The 20,352-nt window shown below is 43.7% G+C and overlaps 1 protein-coding gene across 1 annotated transcript in view; it reads left to right on the forward strand.

Moving 5' to 3' along the window:
* The first annotated feature begins 209 nt into the window (after nt 1-209).
* Nucleotides 210-20,352, forward strand: part of LOC122942379 (CD209 antigen-like protein E) — a 40,035-nt gene continuing 19,892 nt past the window's right edge. Inside the window, exons 1-3 of the mRNA XM_044299956.1 lie at nt 210-302; nt 11,721-11,857; nt 16,929-17,054. Of these exons, the coding sequence (XP_044155891.1) occupies nt 11,767-11,857; nt 16,929-17,054 (217 nt within the window). The 5' untranslated portion in view covers nt 210-302; nt 11,721-11,766. The remainder of the gene's footprint in view (nt 303-11,720; nt 11,858-16,928; nt 17,055-20,352) is intronic.

The raw sequence follows: 20,352 nt of genomic DNA on the forward strand, positions 1-20,352 counted from the left end.
GTTATGACCATACGCTGTCACATATTTCACTAGCATCTGTATGTTTCAATTTAGAATTGAGAAAAGGAAACAAAAAAGTGTGAACCAATAGAGGAAACAGTGGCGACAGTGGGTGTTAATAAAATAGTGTTAAAAGGGACTGTTAAAAAAAAAGCTTCTAGTTTTATGTAATGACTTAAAAGGTGAGTTTATAGTCAAAAGGTTAATGTCTCAGAATTGTTAATGTTCTGATGGTTATCCTGGCCATCTAAATTATCTTTCAAAGAATAGCAAATTCATCAATCCATTTCAAAATGTCTAAAGTCAGTTTTCGGCATGTAGGAATTAATTCTCCTTTATGCTTTCTTTCTTTTCATGATTTTCTCCTGCTTTTGGCTTCCAAAACTGTGCAGAAACCGTATGGCTGTACTCTAACAGTACTCTAAATGTTTAAGCTGCTTGTGATACCTGTGGCAATTGTTTGCTATGATTTTTTAAAAATTATGTGTTTAGCGTGTGTGGATGTTATTGAATAAAAACATATTGCCAATTATTGGTGACCAGCATCTAATATTGTTTATAGCTGCTTATGTATAAGAACATTTTGAAGGTCATATATATGTGTCCTTCTTGACCTTTCCTCTTTACTCAAGATAATCTGAGATGAGCAGAGCAAGAAAACATGAGGAAAACATAATTTAGGCAGGCTATATTATGTTGTATATCATGGGTAGAGTTGAGCGAACACCTGGATGTTCGGGTTCGAGAAGTTCGGCCGAACATCCCGGAAATGTTCGGGTTCGGGATCCGAACCCGATCCGAACTTCGTCCCGAACCCGAACCCCATTGAAGTCAATGGGGACCCGAACTTTTCGGCACTAAAAAGGCTGTAAAACAGCCCAGGAAAGAGCTAGAGGGCTGCAAAAGGCAGCAACATGTAGGTAAATCCCCTGCAAACAAATGTGGATAGGGAAATGAATTAAAATAAAAATTAAATAAATAAAAATTAACCAAAATCAATTGGAGAGAGGTTCCATAGCAGAGAATCTGGCTTCCCGTCACCCACCACTGGAACAGTCCATTCTCAGATATTTAGGCCCCGGCACCCAGGCAGAGGAGAGAGGTCCCGTAACAGAGAATCTGTCTTCATGTCAGCAGAGAATTAGTCTGCATGTCATAGCAGAGAATGAGGCTTCACGTCAGCCACCACTGCAACAGTCCATTGGCATATATTTAGGCCCAGCACCCAGGCAGAGGAGGGAGGTCCCGTAACAGAGAATCTGTCTTCATGTCAGCAGAGAATTAGTCTGCATGTCATAGCAGAGAATGAGGCTTCACGTCAGCCACCACTGCAACAGTCCATTGGCATATATTTAGGCCCAGCACACACACAGGCAGAGGAGAGAGGTCCCGTAACAGAGAATCTGGCTTCATGTCAGCAGAGAATCAGTCTGCATGTCATAGCAGAGAATGAGGCTTCACGTCAGCCACCACTGCAACAGTCCATTGGCATATATTTAGGCCCAGCACACACACAGGCAGAGGAGAGAGGTCCCGTAACAGAGAATCTGGCTTCATGTCAGCAGAGAATCAGTCTGCATGTCATAGCAGAGAATGAGGCTTCACGTCAGCCACCACTGCAACAGTCCATTGGCATATATTTAGGCCCAGCACCCAGGCAGAGGAGGGAGGTCCCGTAACAGAGAATCTGTCTTCATGTCAGCAGAGAATTAGTCTGCATGTCATAGCAGAGAATGAGGCTTCACGTCACCCACCACTGCAACAGTCCATTGGCATATATTTAGGCCTAGCACACAGGCAGAGCAGAGAGGTCCCGTAACAGACAATCTGGCTTCATGACAGCAGAGAATCAGTCTGCATGTCATAGCAGAGAATGAGGCTTCACGTCACCCACCACTGCAACAGTCCATTGGCATATATTTAGGCCTAGCACACAGGCAGAGCAGAGAGGTCCCGTAACAGACAATCTGGCTTCATGTCAGCAGAGAATCAGTCTGCATGTCATAGCAGAGAATGAGGCTTCACGTCACCCACCACTGCAACAGTCCATTGGCATATATTTAGGCCTAGCACACAGGCAGAGCAGAGAGGTCCCGTAACAGACAATCTGGCTTCATGACAGCAGAGAATCAGTCTGCATGTCATAGCAGAGAATGAGGCTTCACGTCACCCACCACTGCAACAGTCCATTGGCATATATTTAGGCCTAGCACACAGGCAGAGCAGAGAGGTCCCGTAACAGACAATCTGGCTTCATGTCAGCAGAGAATCAGTCTGCATGTCATAGCAGAGAATGAGGCTTCACGTCACCCACCACTGCAACAGTCCATTGGCATATATTTAGGCCTAGCACACAGGCAGAGCAGAGAGGTCCCGTAACAGACGATCTGGCTTCATGTCAGCAGAGAATCAGTCTGCATGTCATAGCAGAGAATCAGGCTTCACGTCAGCCACCACTGCAACAGTCCATGGTCATAAATTTAGGCCCAGCACCCAGGCAGAGGAGAGAGGTCCCGTAACAGACAATCTGGCTTCATGTCAGCAGAGAATTAGTCTGCATGTCATAGCAGAGAATCAGGCTTCATGTCAGCCACCACTGCAACAGTCCATTGGCATATATTTAGGCCTAGCACACAGGCAGAGGAGAGGTTCATTCAACTTTGGGTAGCATCGCAATATAATGGTAAAATGAAAATAAAAATAGGATTGAATGAGGAAGTGCCCTGGAGTCCAATAATATATGGTTATGGGGAGGTAGTTAATGTCTAATCTGGACAAGGGACGGACAGGTCCTGTGGGATCCATGCCTGGTTCATTTTTATGAACGTCAGCTTGTCCACATTGGCTGTAGACAGGCGGCTGCGTTTGTCTGTAATGACGCCCCCTGCCGTGCTGAATACACGTTCAGACAAAACGCTGGCTGCCGGGCAGGCCAGCACCTCCAAGGCATAAAAGGCTAGCTCTGGCCACGTGGACAATTTAGAGACCCAGAAGTTGAATGGGGCCGAACCATCAGTCAGTACGTGGAGGGGTGTGCACACGTACTGTTCCACCATGTTAGTGAAATGTTGCCTCCTGCTAACACGTTGCGTATCAGGTGGTGGTGCAGTTAGCTGTGGCGTGTTGACAAAAGTTTTCCACATCTCTGCCATGCTAACCCTGCCCTCAGAGGAGCTGGCCGTGACACAGCTGCCTTGGCGACCTCTTGCTCCTCCTCTGCCTTGGCCTTGGGCTTCCACTTGTTCCCCTGTGACATTTGGGAATGCTCTCAGTAGCGCGTCTACCAACGTGCGCTTGTACTCGCGCATCTTCCTATCACGCTCCAGTGCAGGAAGTAAGGTGGGCACATTGTCTTTGTAGCGTGGATCCAGCAGGGTGGCAACCCAGTAGTCCGCACAGGTTAAAATGTGGGCAACTCTGCTGTCGTTGCGCAGGCACTGCAGCATGTAGTCGCTCATGTGTGCCAGGCTGCCCAGGGGTAAGGACAAGCTGTCCTCTGTGGGAGGCGTATCGTCATCGTCCTGCCTTTCCCCCCAGCCACGCACCAGTGATGGACCCGAGCTGCGTTGGGTGCCACCCCGCTGTGACCATGCTTCATCCTCATCCTCCTCCACCTCCTCCTCATCCTCGTCCTCCTCGTCCTCCAGTAGTGGGCCCTGGCTGGCCACATTTGTACCTGGCCTCTGCTGTTGCAAAAAACCTCCCTCTGAGTCACTTCGAAGAGACTGGCCTGAAAGTGCTAAAAATGACCCCTCTTCCTCATCCTCCTCCTCCTCCTCCTGGGCCACCTCCTGTTCCATCATCGCCCTAAGTGTTTTCTCAAGGAGACATAGAAGTGGTATTGTAACGCTGATAACGGTGTCATCGCCACTGGCCATGTTGGTGGAGTACTCGAAACAGCGCAACAGGGCACACAGGTCTCGCATGGAGGCCCAGTCATTGGTGGTGAAGTGGTGCTGTTCTGTAGTGCGACTGACCCGTGCGTGCTGCAGCTGAAACTCCACTATGGCCTGCTGCTGCTCGCACAGTCTGTCCAGCATGTGCAAGGTGGAGTTCCACCTGGTGGGCACGTCGCATATGAGGCGGTGAGCGGGAAGGCCGAAGTTACGCTGTAGCGCAGACAGGCGAGCAGCGGCAGGATGTGAACGCCGGAAGCGCGAACAGACGGCCCGCACTTTATGCAGCAGCTCTGACATGTCGGGGTAGTTGTGAATGAACTTCTGCACCACCAAATTCAGCACATGCGCCAAGCAAGGGATGTGCGTCAAATTGGCTAGTCCCAGAGCTGCAACGAGATTTCGCCCATTATCACACACCACCAGGCCGGGCTTGAGGCTCACCGGCAGCAACCACTCGTCGGTCTGTTGTTCAATACCCCGCCACAACTCCTGTGCGGTGTGGGGCCTGTCCCCCAAACATATGAGTTTCAGAATGGCCTGCTGACGTTTACCCCGGGCTGTGCTGAAGTTGGTGGTGAAGGTGTGTGGCTGACTGGATGAGCAGGTGGAAGAAGAGGAGGAGGAAGCCGAGAAGGAGGAGGTGGCAACAGGAGGCAAAGAATGTTGCCCTGCGATCCTTGGCGGCGGCAGGACGTGCGCCAAACAGCTCTCCGCCTGGGGCCCAGCTGCCACTACATTTACCCAGTGTGCAGTTAGGGAGATATAGCGTCCCTGGCCGTGCTTACTGGTCCACGTATCTGTGGTTAGGTGGACCTTGCTACAGATGGCGTTGCGCAGTGCACACTTGATTTTATCGGATACTTGGTTGTGCAGGGAAGGCACGGCTCTCTTGGAGAAGTAGTGCCGGCTGGGAACAACATACTGTGGGACAGCAAGCGACATGAGCTGTTTGAAGCTGTCTGTGTCCACCAGCCTAAATGACAGCATTTCATAGGCCAGTAGTTTAGAAATGCTGGCATTCAGGGCCAGGGATCGAGGGTGGCTAGGTGGGAATTTACGCTTTCTATCAAATGTTTGTGAGATGGAGAGCTGAACGCTGGCGTGTGACATGGTTGAGACGCTTGGTGACGGAGGTGGTGGTGGTGGTGTTGGTGGTACATCCCCTGTTTGCTGGGCGGCAGGTGCCAACGTTCCTCCAGAGGCGGAGGAAGAGGCCGAGGCGGCAGCAGCAGAATAGGCCGAGGCGGCAGCAGCAGAAGAGGTAGCAGGGGGAGCCTGAGTGACTTCCTTGGTTTTAAGGTGTTTACTCCACTGCAGTTCATGCTTTGCATGCAGGTGCCTGGTCATGCAGGTTGTGCTCAGGTTCAGAACGTTAATGCCTCGCTTCAGGCTCTGATGGCACAGCGTGCAAACCACTCGGGTCTTGTCGTCAGCACATTGTTTGAAGAAGTGCCATGCCAGGGAACTCCTTGAAGCTGCCTTTGGGGTGCTCGGTCCCAGATGGCGGCGGTCAGTAGCAGGCGGAGTCTCTTGGCGGCGGGTGTTCTGCTTTTGCCCACTGCTCCCTCTTTTGCTACGCTGTTGGCTCGGTCTCACCACTGCCTCTTCCTCCGAACTGTGAAAGTCAGTGGCACGACCTTCATTCCATGTGGGGTCTAGGACCTCATCGTCCCCTGCATCGTCTTCCACCCAGTCTTGATCCCTGACCTCCTGTTCAGTCTGCACACTGCAGAAAGACGCAGCAGTTGGCACCTGTGTTTCGTCATCATCAGAGACATGCTGAGGTGGTATTCCCATGTCCTCATCATCAGGAAACATAAGTGGTTGTGCGTCAGTGCATTCTATGTCTTTCACCGCTGGGGAAGGGCTAGGTGGATGCCCTTGGGAAACCCTGCCAGCGGAGTCTTCAAACAGCATAAGAGACTGCTGCATAACTTGAGGCTGAGACAGTTTCCCTGGTATGCATGGGGGTGATGTGACAGACTGATGGGGTTGGTTTTCAGGCGCCATCTGTGCGCTTTCTGCAGAAGACTGGGTGGGAGATAATGTGAACGTGCTGGATCCACTGTCGGCCACCCAATTGACTAATGCCTGTACCTGCTCAGGCCTTACCATCCTTAGAACGGCATTGGGCCCCACCATATATCGCTGTAAATTCTGGCGGCTACTGGGACCTGAGGTAGTTGGTACACTAGGACGTGTGGATGTGGCAGAACGGCCACGTCCTCTCCCAGCACCAGAGGGTCCACTAACACCACCACGACCATGTCCACGTCCGCGTCCCTTACTAGATGTTTTTCTCATTGTTATGGTTCACCACAACAACAAATATATTATTTGGCCCAATGTATTGTATTCAAATTCAGCGGGATATAAATTTGAGGCCTAGTATTTAGGCGCTGGGTGACCGGTATGGATTTAGTGACAGAATTAGACTTGGAAATGCACAGAAGCGTGTGTGTGAAGTTATTCTGAATGACCCTATGTGCACCTTCAATATTATATACCCTTTTAGGGATAGATTTCAAATAGCTCTGATATAGCAGAAACCACTAAATTATGAAATTGCTAAATTGGGAATTGTACTTCAACCCAGAACAAAAAATGTGCTTTGACGGACACTAAATATCTTGCCCAGCAACAACAGTACAGCGGTGGGTAACGAGAGATTTAGAGGGATTTAAATTTGAGGCCTAGTATTTAGGCGCTGGGTCACCGGTATGGATTTAGTGACAGAATTAGACTTGGAAATGCACAGAAGCGTGTGTGTGAAGTTATTCTGAATGACCCTATGTGCACCTTCAATATTATATACCCTTTTAGGGATAGATTTCAAATAGCTCTGATATAGCAGAAACCACTAAATTATGAAATTGCTAAATTGGGAATTGTACTTCAACCCAGAACAAAAAATGTGCTTTGACGGACACTAAATATCTTGCCCAGCAACAACAGTACAGCGGTGGGTAACGAGAGATTTAGAGGGATTTAAATTTGAGGCCTAGTATTTAGGCGCTGGGTGACAGGTATGGGTTTAGTGACAGAATTAGACTTGAAAATACACAGTAGCGGGTGTGTGTGAAGTTATTCTGAATGACCCAATGTGCACCTTCAATATTATATACCCTTTTTGGGATAGATTTCAAATAGCTCTGATATAGCAGGAACCACTAAATTATGAAATTGCTAAATTGGGAATTGTACTTCAACCCAGAACAAAAAATGTGCTTTGACGGACACTAAATATCTTGCCCAGCAACAACAGTACAGCGGTGGGTAACGAGAGATTTAGAGGGATTTAAATTTGAGGCCTAGTATTTAGGCGCTGGGTCACCGGTATGGATTTAGTGACAGAATTAGACTTGGAAATGCACAGAAGCGTGTGTGTGAAGTTATTCTGAATGACCCTATGTGCACCTTCAATATTATATACCCTTTTAGGGATAGATTTCAAATAGCTCTGATATAGCAGAAACCACTAAATTATGAAATTGCTAAATTGGGAATTGTACTTCAACCCAGAACAAAAAATGTGCTTTGACGGACACTAAATATCTTGCCCAGCAACAACAGTACAGCGGTGGGTAACGAGAGATTTAGAGGGATTTAAATTTGAGGCCTAGTATTTAGGCGCTGGGTCACCGGTATGGATTTAGTGACAGAATTAGACTTGGAAATGCACAGAAGCGTGTGTGTGAAGTTATTCTGAATGACCCTATGTGCACCTTCAATATTATATACCCTTTTAGGGATAGATTTCAAATAGCTCTGATATAGCAGAAACCACTAAATTATGAAATTGCTAAATTGGGAATTGTACTTCAACCCAGAACAAAAAATGTGCTTTGACGGACACTAAATATCTTGCCCAGCAACAACAGTACACCGGTGGGTAACGAGAGATTTAGAGGGAATTAAATTTGAGGCCTAGTATTTAGGCGCTGGGTCACCGGTATGGATTTAGTGACAGAATTAGACTTGGAAATACACAGTAGCGGGTGTGTGTGAAGTTATTCTGAATGACCCTATGTGCACCTTCAATATTATATACCCTTTTAGGGATAGATTTCAAATAGCTCTGATATAGCAGAAACCACTAAATTATGAAATTGCTAAATTGGGAATTGTACTTCAACCCAGAACAAAAAATGTGCTTTGACGGACACTAAATATCTTGCCCAGCAACAACAGTACAGCGGTGGGTAACGAGAGATTTAGAGGGAATTAAATTTGAGGCCTAGTATTTAGGCGCTGGGTCACCGGTATGGATTTAGTGACAGAATTAGACTTGGAAATGCACAGAAGCGTGTGTGTGAAGTTATTCTGAATGACCCTATGTGCACCTTCAATATTATATACCCTTTTTGGGATAGATTTCAAATAGCTCTGATATAGCAGGAACCACTAAATTATGAAATTGCTAAATTGGGAATTGTACTTCAACCCAGAACAAAAAATGTGCTTTGACGGGCACTAAATAACTTTCCCAGCTACAACAGGACAACGGTAACGAGAGATTTAGAGGGATTTAAATTTGAGGCCTAGTATTTAGGCGCTGGGTGACAGGTATGGGTTTAGTGACAGAATTAGACTTGGAAATACACAGTAGCGGGTGTGTGTGAAGTTATTCTGAATGACCCTATGTGCACCTTCAATATTATATACCCTTTTTGGGATAGATTTCAAATAGCTCTGATATAGCAGAAACCACTAAATTATGAAATTGCTAAATTGGGAATTGTACTTCAACCCAGAACAAAAAATGTGCTTTGACGGACACTAAATATCTTGCCCAGCAACAACAGTACAGCGGTGGGTAACGAGAGATTTAGAGGGAATTAAATTTGAGGCCTAGTATTTAGGCGCTGGGTCACCGGTATGGATTTAGTGACAGAATTAGACTTGGAAATACACAGTAGCGGGTGTGTGTGAAGTTACTCTGAATGACCCTATGTGCACCTTCAATATTATATACCCTTTTTGGGATAGATTTCAAAGAGCTCTGATATAGCAGGAACCACTAAATTATGAAATTGCTAAATTGGGAATTGTATTTCAACCCAGAACAAGAAATGTGCTTGAACGGACACTAAATAACTCGCCCAGCTACAGCACTAGGGACAGATTTAGCTGGATATAAATTTGAGGCCTAGTATTTAGGCGCTGGGTGACCGGTATGGATTTAGTGACAGAATTAGACTGGGATATGGCCAAAAAATGAACAGACTATTGCTGGTTAAATGCACTTGGTGTGACAGCTTCACCCTGATGTAGGCTTTAGCCAAAAAACAACCACACCATTGAGGGTTAAATGCACTTGGTGACAGGCGCAGCTTGCCCCTGATTTTGTATATGGCCAAAAAATGAACAGACTATTGCTGGTTAAATGCACTTGGTGTGACAGCTTCACCCTGATGTAGGCTTTAGCCAAAAAACAACCACACCATTGAGGGTTAAATGCACTTGGTGACAGGCGCAGCTTGCCCCTGATTTTGTATATGGCCAAAAAATGAACAGACTATTGCTGGTTAAATGCACTTGGTGTGACAGCTTCACCCTGATGTAGGCTTTAGCCAAAAAACAACCACACCATTGAGGGTTAAATGCACTTGGTGACAGGCGCAGCTTGCCCCTGATTTTGTATATGGCCAAAAAATGAACAGACTATTGCTGGTTAAATGCACTTGGTGTGACAGCTTCACCCTGATGTAGGCTTTAGCCAAAAAACAACCACACCATTGAGGGTTAAATGCACTTGGTCGCAGCTTGTGCTGGCGCACCACAAGACACAAAATGGCCGCCGATCACCCCAGAAAAATGAGACTGACAAACGGTCTGTGCAGCCTAAAAACAGTGAGCAATTGAGGATCAGCAGCTCAATGATCCACAGCTGCAGATCGATCAGTTAATCAAGTCCTTTGGAGGAGTTAATCTGCCTAATCTCGCCCTACTGTCGCAGCCGCAACCTCTCCCTACGCTAATCAGAGCAGAGTGACGGGCGGCGCTATGTGACTCCAGCTTAAATAGAGGCTGGGTCACATGGTGCTCTGGCCAATCACAGCCATGCCAATAGTAGGCATGGCTGTGATGGCCTCTTGGGGCAAGTAGTATGACGCTTGTTGATTGGCTGCTTTGCAGCCTTTCAAAAAGCGCCAAGAAAGCGTCACAAAAGCGCGAAGAAAGCGACGAACACCGAACCCGAACCCGGACTTTTACGAAAATGTCCGGGTTCGGGTCCGTGTCACGGACACCCCAAAATTCGGTACGAACCCGAACTATACAGTTCGAGTTCGCTCATCCCTAATCATGGGTATTGTGTATATACTTTGTTAACATTGTGGTATTAACTTAATGAGTTTGTCTCACTTCAGCAAATGGCATTTATCATGTAAAGAAAGTTAATTCAAGGGACTTACTGATGTTTTGTGATTGCCCATATTGCCTCCTTTGCTGACTTGATTTGTTTTTCCATCACATTATACACTGCTCGTTTACAGGTATTACGACCACCCTGTAATTCAGCAGTGGTGGTCGTGCTTGCACACTATAGGAAAAAGTGTCAGCCTCTCTGGTGGCCGGGACCATGGGAGCACACATACTGTATGCATGCATGTGCATTTATATAGCAATGGGAAAATTAATCCAGCTAACAAAGGAAGCAATATGGATAAATACAATACATTAGTAAATGCCTTATATTAACTACATGATACTTGTCATTTGCAGAATTTGCAAATCCTTTAAATCCTTTAAATCCATTTTAACTTAGATTCTAATAAACTTAACATCACTCTTAGGCTGTAGTAGGTCTACTAGTGTTATACAGATTTATTGCACAGTGCCAATAGACTGCTATGGGGATTTTTTGCACTACTCCTCTCTCTGTGTACCTTCAATTTTTCCATATAAATCAATGAGAAGCAAATTCAATTGGGGACATTTCCCATATGTCAGTATTGATCCCCTGTTAGCTGGAGTGAAATGTGTCTAATTTATTAGGAAGCAAATGTCTTCTAATAATAAATTAGTCGCATCTCTGGTACTTCTTCAGCCAGAAAGTGTTCTGGCTGGCGTACTGTAGACATCAGCTATAACTTATGCCAAACTATAACTACAGTAGTGCAAATTGTAGTAAATCAGGAAGCGCCGTCCCCTCCCGCTTAAACCCTGCACTATTTTCTCACCGGCTCAGAAAAGTGTTGATAAGTTGAAAATTTGGCACATTATGGTACAAATATGGCATGCACCATAATTTACAACTTTTTTACGCCACAATAGTGGTATAAAAGCTTTAATAAATGTCCCCCTACTGTGCCTAACAATTTGTGCCCTGTTTTATTGCATGCTACATTACATAGGCTGTCCTCTCTAGAAAGTAAGGCAGAATATTCACCTAAACATGGTGTACAATATATACTGTTTTTTATGCTGAAATTGTTTTTGTTATAAATGCATATGACTACATAAGGACATACTTGATTTTTGTGTTTTTTAATGCATTGTTTGGTCTGTTATTAATAAAATTATCAGCATTAGTATTTGCATAGTTTGTGATGTGTGTCCACCTAGAGAGATTTTTAAATAAATTTAATAAATATTTATTGTAACATAAAGGGAATATATGAGTAATAATAATAATTATAATAATAATAATAATTATTATTAATATTATTATTAATTGTTGTTTTTATTATTAATTCTATTCACTATGTTAAACCACTTCAAATGAGGTGTTTGAAATTATGGTGTGCAATAAAAAAAAAAAATAAATAAACATGTTCTAATGGTCAAATGGTCTTTTTGTATTTTTTTTTTTTTAAAGGAAATTTATGAAGACGGTGCTCAGGAATTAACATTATATAAGAATATGGAATTACAAACTGAATATGCTATTTTAAAACTTCCCTTGGATTCCAACCATTCCCAGTTGGATATTGCTAACAGGAAAGAAGCTTTTGGTATGTTTAAATTAACTATATGAAATGTAAATACGTATAATGTGCTAAAATACGGAAGTTAATATAAGGAAACTTGTCCGAAGCATAAAGAGGATCTGTCAGCTCTTCAGACATGTCTATTTTAGTAAATAATGTACTCCATATACAGTTGTTGGCAAACGTTTTGACACTGACACAAATTTTAGTTTTCACAAAGTTTGCTGCTACTATACACTACTTTTGGATCTTTTTGTCAGATGTTTTGTCAGATATTTCTCTATTTTTTTATTTTTTTTACGGTGTCTACCTGAGGGGTTAGGTCATGTGATATTTTTATACAGCAAGTTGTTATGGATGTGGCAAGTTGTTATGGATTTATTTAAGTTTTACACAATAAAAGCATTTTTGAAACAAACAAAATCATGTTTTAGTGTCTCCATATTCTTAGAGCCATAGTTTTTTTTATTTTTTGGGCGATTGTCCTAGATAGGGTCTCATGTTTTGTGGGATGAGATGATAGCTTGATTGGTACTATTTTGGGGTGCGTATGACATTTTGATTACTTGGTATTACACTTTTTGTGATGTAAGGTGACAAAAAATTGCTTTTTTTACACCGTTTTTAGTTAATTTTTTTTACAATATTTACCTCAGGGGTTAGGTCATGTGATATTTTTATACAACAGGTTGTTATGGATCTGGCGATACCTAATATGTATACTTTTTTTAATGTATTTAAGTTTTACACAATAAAAGCATTTTTGAAACAAAAAAAATATGTTTTTGTGTCTCCATATTCTGAGAGCCATAGTTTTTTATTTTTTGAGCAATTGTCTTAGGTAGGGTCTAATGTTTTGCGGTATGAGATGACGGTTTGATTTGTACTATTTTGCGGTGCGTATGACTTGCAGGACTTTCTTGGACACCCTAAAGGCTTCGTCACAGCCATTGAACTTCTCTCCTTGACGATCCGATAAATGATTGATTTAGATGCAATCTGACAAGCAGCAATATCCTTGCCTGTGAAGCCCATTGCTAGTGATCTGATAAATGGTTGATTATAGGTGAAATCTTATACGCAGCAATGTTTTTGCTTGTGAAGCCCTTTGATGCAAAACAATGATGATTACATGTATTTTCTTGGTGATAACTGTGGTTAACAGAAGAAGACAATGTTTTCAAGCACCACCTCCTTTTTAAAGCAACTGCTCTTCTAATTCCAGAAGCATGGAAGAGTGATATCAGCTGCCCTGTCCTCGTTAAGGCTACTTTCACACTAGCGCTTGATCGGATCCGTTCTGAACGGATCCGATCATATTAATGCAGACGGAGGCTCCGTTCAGTACGGATCCGTCTGCATTAATAATTTTCTAAGTGCGCAAGATGCCTGAGCGGATCCGTTCAGACTTTCAATGTAAAGTCAATGGGGGACGGATCCGCTTGAAGATTGAGCCATATGGTGACCTCTTCAAGCGGATCCGTTCCCATTGACTTACATTGTAAGTCTGAACGGATCCGCTCGCCTCCGCACGGCCAGGCGGACAGCTGAACGCTGCAAGCAGCGTTCAGCTGTCCGCCTGTTCGTGCGGAGGCGAGCTGAGCGGAGGCTGAACGCCGCCAGACTGATGCAGTCTGAGCGGATCCGCTCCATTCAGACTGCATCAGGGCTGGACGGAGGCGTTCGGGTCCGCTCGTGAGCTCCTTCAAACGGAGCTCACGAGCGGACCGACGAACGCTAGTGTGAAACTAGCCTTATACTGTCTCCTCAGCAAATGACAAGATCACTGAAATTATGTTAGCATGTCATTTCAGCTATATTTTTTTACAGGGCTGAAATGTAGTAGAAGTGTTTTTTTTTTGCCCTTGTTAATTGTCATGTCAAGAGATGACTTTGCAGTCAATTGCAATTCATCTGATCACTGAATCATCTGATCCATCAATCCACACAATATAGTAAAGCCAAAAAGTGTATCATAATTGTTCTTTGCACGGTGAATGGAAGTATTCCATTCTAGAGGACTATTAGGCCAAGTTCACATGAACGTATGGCTTTTCCGTTCCGTTTTTCCGTATGGCATATACAGTATACAGTAATTACATAGAAAAAATTGGGCTAGGCATAACATTTTCAATAGATGGTTCAGCAAAAACGGAAAGGATACGGAAGACATACGGATGCATTTCCGTATGTGTTCCGTTTTTTTGCGGACCCATTGACTTAAATAGAGCCACGGAACGTGATTTGCGGGCAATAATAGGACATGTTCTATCTTTCAACGGAACGGAAAAACGGAAATACCGAAACGGAATGCATTTCCGTTTTTTTTGCGGAACCATTGAAATGAATGGTTCCGTATACGGACCGTATACGGAACACAAAAAAACGGCCCGTACACTCGCAAAAAAAACGTTTGTGTGAACTAGGCCTTAGGCTGTGTTTACTTTTGAAACATTTTAATTGCTGCAATGTACATATCTAAAAAATTAAGCAACTTTGACACCCATTGACACACTTTCTGAAAAACTGGCATTAAAGTGCTCCCCTTGTATTGTATGTGGGCTGGTGATCAAAAATAAAACAGTTTGTATATTTTGATGGTCATTATTCAAGGTCCATTAAAAAACATGGCCAATTGAATAGGCTCAGACTTTAATTGCTCTGAAAACGGTGGTGGAACAGCCATTAAAAACGTGCATGCACCTTAAGGCTGGGTTCACACCTGAGTGTTTTACAGCGCGTTCCTACACGCTGTGAAACGCTCAACAAGGAGAAACCAATGCTTCCCTATCGGCATGGTTCTCACCTGGGCATTTACAGCGCGTACGATCGCGCTGTAAAACGCCCGACGCCCCAAGAAGTACATCAGCTTCTTTGGGGCGTCTTGTCGTGCGTTCCCGTACATAGACTTTCGGGAACGCGCGACAATGGGCGTTCGCTTGTCTCTATATGCGCGATTGCAAACGCCGGTACAATCGCGCATACAGAGCACTCCATCGCGAACGCTCAGGTGTGAACCCAGCGTAATGGTTTCCTTCATACAGTTTCAGTGCAGACCTATGTGTCTGTATTGTTACAAACTACAAGTATAGCATCTGTGCTACAGTACATCCTTCTACTAGTTCCCCTAAATACTTTCTTTAGATTAGCTACAAAAAAGGACCCAGAGAGTTCAGAAGCACATGACAGAAAGACAGACTGTACACAGGGTTTGTTTTATAGAGATCAAATGACTTATGTACAAAAAACTGTTGTTTATTTATTTATTTTAGATGCACAGTAATTAGTGTTGAAATTGGATTTCGGTCTGAAATTTAGGAAAAATTGGATTAAAAACAAATCCATTTTCCTAAAATGGCGGCTGTATGTGTTAAAAAGTGAATCTAAGTGTAGAGGAGACAAGCCCGGGAACACAAGATCACCCAAAATGCCTTTCAGCCAATCCACAGATAGCCATCCCCTGTGATGTCACAGCCCTATAAAACCCTCATCCCGCAGTCTCTGCCATTGTCCTATGAGCTGAGCATAGGGAGAGACATGGCAAGTGCTCATATGTAGGGACAGTGTTTGCTGAAAATAAATAATAGAACAATATTAGAGAGGGAGACTGCAAGAACAGTGCAGGGAGAGTGCAGAGAGAGTGCAGGGAGACTGCAGATAGTCTTATTCTGCATCAGTTTTGTTTATTTATTCCTACATTTACTTATTCCTTCATCAGTCGTAAACTTAGCTATGAAATTCAATACCAATAAGATAGAAGCCTTTATTATTCCAGTGCCAGCATGCCAACCTATACCACCCAGTCCACACCCCTTAGGGGGCCAGGTCTTAATGATGACCAACCTCATCTTCTGTTGGCTTTACTTCTTTCAAATCATCCTTCAAAGACTCCATATCCTAGAAAAGTCATTAAGATGCAGATAAAGGTGGAGCTTGATGATCCTGATCACATGTTCTCATCAATATTAGATGATGTGGAAAAGGAAGAAAAGCGGATGTCAGAAGAAGGGCTCCCACCTGTAGGGCAGGAGAGCTCTGGGGTTGGATATATGAGTATGCCAGAGTTTATTAATATTCAGTGTTTACTGCCAAATAATCTGCAGGAGATTGCAGGCAAGAACAGCAATAATATGCATATTGTCCTTCCACCTAACCAGCCAAACCACATACCAACAACAGCCTCTGTTTAAAGGTGCCGAGCGACCATTAACAATGAAGGACTATACAGTGCAGTTTTCATTATTAAATGAAAGGCATCTGCGGATTAATTGGCCACTTGGTTCTTCACTGCAGCATGGCCGCAACCCACCCACAGCACGCTTGCTCTGTGTGGCCATAACCTAAGGCAGAGAGACCTGGGTATACCTGATTTATAGCGATTCATGAGAATTAATTCTGAACAAATCAAATTTTTAGAAGGAACTTTGGCCGAATCAAATCTTTCAAAACTTCACTCATCTCTAAAAGTAATGATGTTGTCCAAAAATTGGTTGCAACATTTCAATTAGCCCTAATTAATTAGTAAGAGGTGAAAGAATCAATACTAAAACGCAATGTTTTAAAAGTATCATAAAGAGACTTGAAAAGAGACTTGAAAATAAGCCAAAAATAGATAAACTAGAAAAGAATCATGTTCTATCCAAAATTATCCCCGCAAATGCCATTCTTACACTGCTCCCTTGTCCACTGCACCCAACTTCCTGGTCTCGGCTTGAAGTGTCTTTGTGCTCAGCCAATCACAAGCTAACGCGAGTCACCAGTTTGGCCAACAATTTACTACATGCCGTTTCAAGCTATGTTTTCTGTGTTTCAAGCTATAAAGATTCTTTTTTTTTTTCTTATTGTTAACCCGTTCCAAACCACGGCTATGGTCGTCAATGGATGAGGGACAGGTACAATGAACACATTTATCAGTAACAGATTAATTTTAAACAGTGGGACCTAATGTCATCATTCTTGATATTCGAGACTGCACAATTGCAGACAAATATATAAGGTTATCTCTCAACTTGTCATACTGCTAAATTATATGTGAAAAAATGTTATATGAATTTGAATACCTTACATAATATTTTGAATGTGTTTTCTGATACAGAACTATCTGTGACAGATACAAGACCGGAACAAATAAAAACAAAGCAAAGTAATGTTTGGAATGGAACGATCATAGTTTTCCTGTTGATTCTCATAATTATTCTCAGCTGTACAATTGGGGTACTTGGTAAGACAGTCTTTGACATTCTCTGACTAATTCTCACTGATTGTTGCTTATCCGCTAATTGAAATATTTCATTGACAACTTTTCACAAGTAAAAACTAACCCATGTAGTTTATTTAAAAAATGTTACCGTTTTTATACAGTCTTACCAAAAACTTTGAGAATTAAACACATTTTTATTTTCAGAAAGTTTAAATTTTTACAGTGGTAATTTGCATCAACCCTAGATTAAGACTGATCAGATGAATTGCAGTTAATTGTCATCAAAAATAAAAGAAACCTGTCACTATTAAAATGCAGTTTAAGCTATAGGCAACATGTTATATAGAACTGGAGTTCCTGAGCAGATTTGTATATAGTTTTATATAAAATATTTAGTAAAACTATTTTTTTATACATATTCTAAATATTCGCAATAATAATTCGCAATTCGAATATTCGTGATCAACACTATTCAGTGATCTTCTTGTTAGCTTAGGAGACAGTGTTAAATAGGACAATGCAGAAGATATTACTCTGCCATGCTTTTGGAATAAAATAGCAGCCTGGTTGCTTTAAAGGGGAGTGGGTGCTTGCAATAATTGTCTTCTTCTGTTAACCATGGTAACTTCTAAGGAAATACATGCAATCATCATTGCTTTGCATCAAATGGGATACACGGGCAAGTACATTGCTGCTTCCTTGCCGTGAAAATGTAAGGGAATGTGTCACTGAATTTTTTTTCCTGCAAGTTAGAAACAGACTGATTGGTCCAGAGAAGAAAAAGTGATCACTGCGCCCGGATCCCTGTGTCATTCCAACACTAAAGTATTCTGAGACAGCTTTTCATCCAAGAGAGTGGACTCACTCACAATTTTGCCTAAGAACACTGCCAAGAACTAAGAATGGTATTAAAACATCCTCCAAGGGCAACTTCTCTCAAAGATCCAGGAGAAATTTTGTGATGAACAATGAATGCTCTTTCCGGCATGTTATTCTACCATGTCACAAGGCAAAAGTAATAACTAAGTAACTGGGTGAAACAAAACAGTGACATTTTGGGTCCATGGCTTGGAAACTCCACAGACCCTGTGCACAATCCTCAAAAACACAGAAATTGTGATAAAATCCTAGCACTGGTTAGGCAATAGTAGGTTGCCATAGGTCAGAATCTGGCCCAGAAGCTGATGTCCAGCATGCCAAGACAAACTGCAAAAGTCTTGAAAAAGAAGGCTCAACACTTTAAGCTGTCCATTCTAATGGCGGATTATGCCCCTAAAGTTTAGATGCAGACACAGCGGCAAAATTCTGGCAATGGTCAGTTGTGTCTGCCTCCTATTGTTTTCAATGAGAGGCAGTTTGCAACCAGTGGTTAAAAGCCTGAACCGCGCCAAGTGTGGAGCAATGGAGCTAAACTGCAAGTTGATCCTTCGCATCTCAAGTAAGCAACCATGGCAGAAACTGGAGTGTACATAGAAATCATTAGGCTCCATAGCAAGAATCTGAAATGGGTCCCCATGCCCCATCCATACCTCCTCCTACTACCCATTCCTGCCCCCTCCCCTTGGGATTGCAAAATAACCTCGGCACACAAATCCCACCAGCCCACATATGATAATGCATTAAATAAATGGTGTAGTGAATGGTGAAGTGAATGGTGAATGGTGCTTTACTTGACTATGCCCCCTATTTAAACCATCAATACAAAATAAAGAAGAAATAAACGTGGAAAATAAAAATGCCTAATCACAGGGTCCGAGACATACTTTACCTTTCTCAACAATAATACACACCATGATAAAGCTCAAAATACCTCTCCAGCAGCATCTGATACCACCATGCAGCCCAAAATACCTACCAAACTTCACCATATTAATTTTTAGAAATGTGAGTTAGTCCACACTGTTGTGAGCTTGGTGACACGATCCCCTCTGCTGCGCTGAACGTCCGTTCAGACAGGACACTGGACGAGGGGCAAGCCAAGAGTACCATGGCAAATTGTTGGCCATGGCCGTTAACCCGATGTAGTCGGACACCTGTAGGTCTAGGTGTTCCCTGAGGCTGGATCTGGAGAGCGGCTATCAATGGTTTGGCTGCAAGAATGATATCATATCCGAAGTGACCAACACATCTTCAAACCGCCCTCTTCTTGCATGCGCTGTTGGATTGGTACCCGCAACTGTTTCTCTATGAGTGGAAATTCCTCTTGCAGCGCCCGCAAAAGCAGAATGCAGCATTTCTCGAAGCAAGGCCTGGAAGTGCTACATTCTGAAAGCCCTCGGAGATGCTGGTAACATGTCCGCTATTTTGTGTTTGTACTGGCGGTCTAATTATGTTGCCACCCATTACTGGTCCTTGCCCTTTATGCTTTTTATACAGGGGTCCCTCTTCAAACACTGGAGCATGAAGGCCCCTATTTGCACTAAACTGGAAGCGGTGGAGTGGCCTGGCTCCTGCTCATCGTCCAGGATAATATCATCCTCTGTCTCCTCCCCCCAGCCACAGACAACACCAGGGATCCCAGAAACATTTAAAGCATGCTCTTCTTGCTCCTCCTCCACCCTAGCACCATCCTCCTCTGACTCCTCTTCAGACTCCCGTTGACTTGTCTGATGGAGTAGCGCCCCCTGGGAATTCATCCAGCATTGCGACTTCATCATCTTCCTGCTCCTCGACGGCTTGATCAATGACACGACGCAATGCTCCAGAAAGAAGGCATAAGGTACGATGTCACTGATGGCGCCCTGGCTGCGACTGAACAGTTTGGTGATCTCATTAAATGGCTGCAGAAGTCTGCATGTGTCGCACATGAGCAGCCACTGGTGCAGTGAAAGAAAACCAAGCTCCCCAGAACCTGTCCTGCCGCAAAGTTCATACAGGTAGTCGTTAACTGCGCGTTTCTGCTGGAGCAGCCAATCAAGTATATACAAGGTGGAGTTCCAGCGTGTCAGGCAGTCACAAATCAGACGTCTGACGGGCAAGTGGTGTCGCCGCTGAACGTCAGCAAGGCGAACCATGTCTGTGTAAGAACTAAAATGGCCTGAGATTTTCCTGGCCTGCCGCAAGAATTTGGCAACGAATTGCTGTACGACTACGTTCAGGACATGTACCATGCACGGCACGTGTGTCATTTTGCCCTGTTTCAGTGCGCTCAGCAGATTGGCACCGTTGTCGCGCACCACTTTACCAACTGTCAAATTGAGCGGGTTAGCCACTTATCGGCCTGTGACCGCAAAGCTATAAGGAGTGCAAGACCGGTGTGGCTCTTGGCATCCAGGTACAACAGCCGCAGCAACAGGGGCGTTGCTAGTGTCTCAAAAGA

The sequence above is a fragment of the Bufo gargarizans genome, chromosome 6, assembly GCF_014858855.1.
Source record: "Bufo gargarizans isolate SCDJY-AF-19 chromosome 6, ASM1485885v1, whole genome shotgun sequence".
NCBI classification, from domain to species: Eukaryota; Metazoa; Chordata; class Amphibia; order Anura; family Bufonidae; genus Bufo; species Bufo gargarizans.